Below are 6540 nucleotides of genomic sequence, written 5' to 3'. Positions count from 1 at the left end.
GTCATACGTGAATCTGGAAAAAAAAAATCGTACTGTTCATCATTACTGTTCATCCGAAGAAAAATAAATATATTTCTGTGTTATCTTTTGTGTTCTGTGTCTAGTCCCAGAAAAAAAAAATCTTGAGCCGTTAGGGTTCTTGTTGATCTTGCCGTCGTGTCTTTTGTTGGTCAAGTGATACAATCTGTCCGAATTGTTTCTTTCTTGTTTGTGGTTGTTCTTTTTGTTCCAGCAACTTGTTATATTGTTGTTCTCATGGTTAAGTCAAAATCTGAGTCAAAAAAAAAAACAAAACAAAACAGAAATTTGTTTGGTCGTTAGGAGTGTCTAGCCATCAACTTGTTGTTGTTGTTGCATTCAAAAAAAAAAACAAAAAGAAGGGGAAGAAGACAGCGGCTAACCTCATTAAATTCTTGGAAATCTAGATCAAGAATTGAGTTTCTTGGAATTCTTGGTTGTTTACACAACAATCTTGAAATTCTTGAAGCTTTGGTTGAGATTTTTGAAACCTTGAAACCCTAAAATCTGCCTTGAACCAAAACCCGTGGGATCTTGGACTGTTGGGTGTGAGAAAACATCTTCAAATTGTGTTCTTGGAATCTGGAAATTAACTCCTCGAATTCTTGAACAAATCTTGAAGTTTGTTGGGGTTTGGGAACCAAATCTTGAACAAAACAAAGCTGCCAAAAGAAATTCCAGCCGCAAACCCTAGCCTTTTTCAAGTTCTTGGCTGATTACAAAAAAAAAAAAAAAAAAAAGAAGAAAGAGAGGAACCATCAGCCACGAAATTGTCTTGTCAAACTCCAGAATTGAGCCTTAAGTGAAACCAAAACAACCCAAACGGCTGAAACCACAAAACAGCCTTCAACCTAATCCAAGTCCAAGTAGGATTGACTAGTTTGAACCGAATTGGACAAGCTGTCCAAGTTTCTTTCCAATTTCATTTTTGACAGCCTACAAATCCTTATTGGGATAGGAAAAGGGGGTTAACACCAGATTAGACCAAGAATAGTCCGCTGATCACCATTTCCAAATTGCAACAATAAGAACGGGTAGGCGACAAGCTCTTTAGGTGATTGTTCTTGAGTCTAATCTCTATAGTTTTCTTGAGTCAGTTGTTTAGCCTATATTTTCCAGAAATTCCAGCCATACAAATTCGTCTTAAGGTCCAGGTTTAGTATCCCAAATTTCCAGATTTTATTGTCGGTCAATTGCTCATTGTTGTGTCATACAACTCGTACTTCTCAAATCAATCATTTAAGCACTCTTCAGCAAAATTTCCAGCTTTATTTGTTCCATTTTCTAGCCTCAATTACTTCACTCCGAATTTGATTGAGCCACACTTGAGTGGGTTCTTGTGCGAAGCAAGTCGACTAGTGGGGAAATTCTTCTAATTTCTTCAAGGGAAGCAAGCGGGGCCTTGAGGACAAATTTGTGAGGACTATTTGAGGGAAAAAATTAGAGTGAATACACGAGTGACGAGCGCATACACGTGAGCTTGTGTGTTGTGAGGAATTCTTCTCTTTGCTAACCCATTTTGCAGGTCACTTAACCATGCCTCGTGGAGTTGCATCTCATTCATATCATCAAGAATTCTTAGAGAACGAGCCTCTTAAGAGGTTCCAAGTGAACTACTTCCAAGTACTCTAGTTCCACGCATTCAAGCTCCGAGCATTCATAACATGAGTTTCATTCACTTCAGGAGGAAATGGATCATTTTTGTGCCTTGTGCGTATATGAAAGATATAAGCGTACTTGTAATGAGTATGAGGAGGAGCAAAGGAGTTTGCGTCAAGCATCTAAGCCAAGGTTTTCATCAAGCAAACGAGCATCATCTAAGGAGTTTTGTGACAATCGAATCATGAATTCTCGAATTGAATCAAAGCCTCGTGAATCAAAGGCTGATTTCCGAAGCCGGACTAAAGAATTGGTTGACTCTATGATGGGAGAAATTAGCCAAGTGCTGAATTCATATTTTGAGCAACTTACTCATGTGTCAACCATTGGTGGTAAAGATGTTCCTTCTAGTCCACCGTTGATTGAAGAAGTATCTATGAATGCTAGCAATGAACTTGAGATTGAAAACCTTGAAGTCCTATCTACACAAGTTAGTTGTCATGAGCAAGTTGAGAAGGAAGGCAAGGGAAATAGTGCGCTGACTTTGGGCAACAATGCGAAGGCTTATTTTTCGAACGAACTTACCTTTGTTTTGTTTAGCTTTTCTTCTTTTATGCAGGTTAAGCAAGGAGAGATTGAGTTAATCATGGCATGTTCTATCCCTAAATCCATTGGCGAATATCAGAATTTTCATGGAGTTTGCGTCTTAAGTGTTGTATCCCTTTACTATCCATTGATATTCAACTTCACCCATGAGCCTGCTTTACTTGTTGGGAGGAGTAATGAAGTTTCAAAGGGAGTTCTTGCACTTGAATCTTGTCCTTTGCCTCCTTACCATTTTGCAACAAGTGTCCCAAGTGATGATCAATCTAATGAAGTCGATCATGTTCAAAGTGTTCTTCATTTTGTCATTTGCATTATGGAGGATCCAAGAAGATGTGACCTTGCTGCCAATGAACCATACATTTTACCTTGCATCATGGAACCGAAGCTATATGCGTTATCTTCGAGGAGTCGTTGGGGTAAAGCCTTGAGTTTTCCATGGCTGATTGTGAGCATTTTCAAGCTGACCAAGAGACATGTGCACCGAATTATAATAATCATGACGTATGCAAGTATTATTCAATCTAAGGGAGCCAATATGTGGAGATTTGAGGTTTCAAACTGCCAACTCTTGTTAGTGCCATTCATTTCCAACCATGATTTGAGGACAAATCTTTTTCAAGAGGAAGGGAATGATGCGAAATATGGGCCGCGTATGGGCCATGTTTCGGGCTGCAAGAGATTGAATCTTTTAGTAATAGTTTAGTAGTTATTTTCCATATTACTATTTTATTTGGTAGGAATAAGTTTGGTCCAAAACCTCATGTTGAGTTGGATCCGATTTATAGAGTCTAGGCTCACTATTACTTAAGTTGGTTAATTAGCTTTTATTGGGTTGTGTTGGGCCAGCTTAAAGCCTTCATTGGTTCGATTATAAGTTGTCCATTAGCTAGCCTTAACTGTGATTAGTGAGTCATTAATTTAGTTGTCAAGTCGAATAAGGAAACTTGCATTGTTTCCAACTTAGATTAGGTTTGCTTCTTTGTAAGGCTATAAATAGCCAAACTTATGATAATTTCAGTTAGTAAGAAAATTATGAATGAAAATTGAGAGTTTCATCTCTTTTTTGTTCCTTGGGAACGTCCTTTGATACAAAGTGAGTCAAATCTCCTTTGTTCAGGTCTTGGCTTATCAAGCAAGAATCACACTTGCTCGTGGCGCCATTCTACCAACACCATAAGTTCCTTTAATCTTTTCTTGAGAGTTAAGAATTATTTTTAGTTCTCATCTAAGGGATTCTAAGGGGGTTTAGGGTTCCGCATAATCAAACCTTGGTGTCACGTGTCTAGATCCTGTTTGTTGGAATACGAGTTCGCCAAGCACGGTTGGGTTCGTATCATCTTTTGTTAATTAACCAATGATTATCAGAAACCCATAGATAAGACAAGACAAATGCGTCAGCAGGATATGCATTTAAAGATCTTAAATCAATTTAAAAAATTTTTAGCATCGGCTGTTACACGTTAGGAGATTTCGGAAATGCTTGACAGTCAAAAGTATATATATATATATATATATATATATATATATATAACTAGTTAAGTAAAAAGTCATTTCCCATTGAAAAAGATGGCGAATTAAGTAATTTAAAGAAATTGACTTTAGACGCTATCCTACCCCCATTTATACTAAGGAGTGCTTATAAAATATTTAAAGAATTTGACTGTAGAGGCTATCCTACCCCCATTTATACTAAGGAGTGCTTATAAAATTATCAGTCTCAATTGTACTCTGCAGTGTAGGTACTAACAAAATAAATATAAATAGTAAAATAATAAAAGTTGCGACTAATATAATAATATGTAAAAATAATCTCAATTAGCATGAAAATTTTTTGTGTTTTTACTTGTTATTGTGTTAGCATGGTGTAGGACATGCTAGTGGTACCGCTTTGTTATTTACTGTGTTAACCGGTAATGGTCCTAAGGTTGCTGGCAGTGGTCCTAAGGTTGCCCCGGCAAGGCAATACTAAAATAATTGCAATTAATTTTGTTTGGATTACTATTTTAAACAATTTTTTATTATAAAAAATTATAAAAATTTAATATGTATAAAATAAAAATAATTAAAAAATACATTCATAAAAAATATAAAAAATATAAAAAAATTTCTTCGAAAAACTACAATTCGAACAGGGGGCCCGTATCAGCCTCATCTTGAGCACCCTTCCACTCCGTAAAGAAACATAATCACCTACAGTAGTAGTCCAACGGGGTTAGCTCGTGAAAAGGAATTTACACTCTTATCTTAAACAATCCATGGGTTACATGATGATGAAACTACAGTAATCCATTTTTGACGAGTTTTAGCATCAATCATGACTCTTGGGTACAGTTAGCTGCGTTACAAACAATAACTCAAGTAGGGTCACTCATTTCATTAATTAATATATTCTCTGCTTTTATAATCTTTCAAGTTGAACATTGTAGGTGGTTTATTACTACTTGATTTTAATATTCGCAAAATTCATGTAAATCATTAATTTATTGAAAGTACATACAATCAACACAAATCTGTACTAGTATTAAATTTTCTGTGGTAAACATAATAAAAATCTTACCGTTTACCTAAAAAAAAGGAGGATTGTTTAAATTGAAATTGATACTCATAGCATGTCTTTCGGAATTACCGATACTCCCTTCCTCTGTTCTAAAATATTTGTTATACTTTTCATTTTGAGATGTCATAAAATATTTGTCATGTTATAAAGATCAAAAATATTTTTAGCCTCCATTCTCAATGTTGTCCTTTTTTTCTATCCATACATATCTTATATTCAAATTCAAAATTTGAAATTTAGAGGCTAAAATTAAATATATATATATATATATATATATATATATATATATATAAACATCACAATTAAAGAACTATTTTCAAAAAATTGGAGTTGCGAAAGCCACAAACATATTCGGACAGAAGAACTACTATTTACATCTCAATCAACGGAAGCAAAATAGTGTCGGCAGCAAAACGATATCTCAACCAACGGACGCAAAATAGTGTCGGCAGCAAAATAAGACATCTCATATTTGTTTCGTTCACATCTTGATGTTAACCATTAGCAGACTTAGTGGAGTATATTGCTCCAGAGGTCAAGGTACCTCTTTTCTGGCTGTGGTGCGTCAGTGATGCTTTACTTTGTTTATATAAGAAGAAGAAGAAAATCCAACAAAACCAACACTGAGTATTGCAAAGTTCAAACCATATTGTTTCATTGATAGAGTTCAATTTCCCAAATGTCAAGTCCATCAAGAAACATACACTTCACACCATACCATTCTTTCTAATACATGGAGAAACTCTTGGCCTGATGATGACCTATAGCTCCGAGGGTCAAGTTTATTTTAACTTTATTTATAAAATTATATATATATATATATATATATATATATATATATATACACACATCAGTTATTAAAGAGCAGCAGTATCAGGGAAGTCTTCCGGTATATCCTGTCTAATGTAGAGGTCCCACCTTGCAACAACCAGATCTGCTGCTACGGTCACCGGCTGGACGGTAGTATACCCTGTTGCATACACAAATCGATTGGTTCCTCCTACAATTGCCGTTTGATTGACGTCGGCAGACGAAATTCCCTTTAATTCCACAGTGCTACCACTGTACTCTCCGGTGGTGAAGTGAATACTTGCGAGAACCTGTATGGTGGTGCCATCAAGGGATACTACTCCACCAATGCCTTGTAAACGACCAACTAGTTGGGATTTGATTGAAGCGCTTCGTGTCAAGATATTATCAGCGACGTAAACACTTCCAAATTGGCTAAAGGACCAAGTTACGTTGCGGAGACCTGCAACTAGGAAAGCAGACTGACCAGCTCCGCTTCGAACTTCATGTTCGTACACCGTCAAATGTGTGACCGACGTCCTTGACTGTGCCAAGCTTGCTAGCAAAAACAGGCTGAGAATTTGGAGGGATGCTATGGCTAAACTCTTCGCCATTGTTTTGTTGCAGAAACAAAGGAGGAGAAGAAAGAAGGAAACGAGTTGGTGTGGTGTCAGGTACACAGCTAATGAGGAGTATTTATGGGACCGCAGTTGTGGGGAACAGAACGATTTCCTTTTTCATAACAAAAAAATCAAGAAAAAAAAAGGAAAAAAAGTCTGTTACGTAACCGCTTTTCAATTGCAGCATTGGAAAATCCTTTTGTCACAATAGGTAACTTGGCGGTAGTTATAACATATAAATTTTAATGTACTAAAATTTATATTTGACTCCACTTATTGTGGCGTCTTAGCTCCGCTCCTGTGCTTACGCCTCTTAAATCCCAAGAATTTTCAAGGCCCCAAGCTCCAATT

At 36.3% G+C, this 6540-nt stretch overlaps 1 protein-coding gene across 1 annotated transcript; it reads right to left on the bottom strand.

Annotated features, from left to right (window-relative positions):
- Positions 1 to 5637: 5637 nt before the first annotated feature.
- On the bottom strand, positions 5638 to 6183 carry LOC113771596 (dirigent protein 2-like). The gene has a single exon (XM_027316168.1). The coding sequence runs from the start codon at positions 6181 to 6183 to the stop codon at positions 5638 to 5640; it is 546 nt and encodes a 181-aa protein (XP_027171969.1).
- Between the last annotated feature and the right edge of the window lie 357 nt (positions 6184 to 6540).

The sequence above is a fragment of the Coffea eugenioides genome, chromosome 5, assembly GCF_003713205.1.
Source record: "Coffea eugenioides isolate CCC68of chromosome 5, Ceug_1.0, whole genome shotgun sequence".
Taxonomy (NCBI): Eukaryota; Viridiplantae; Streptophyta; class Magnoliopsida; order Gentianales; family Rubiaceae; genus Coffea; species Coffea eugenioides.
Note: the sequence above shows the minus strand (reverse complement) of the source record. Positions and strands in the feature narration are given on the sequence as shown.

Coding starts and splice junctions, on each gene's coding strand:
- LOC113771596 (XM_027316168.1), bottom strand. CDS start 6,183: ATGGCGAAGAGTTTAGCCATAGCATCCCTCCAAATTCTCAGCCTGTTT.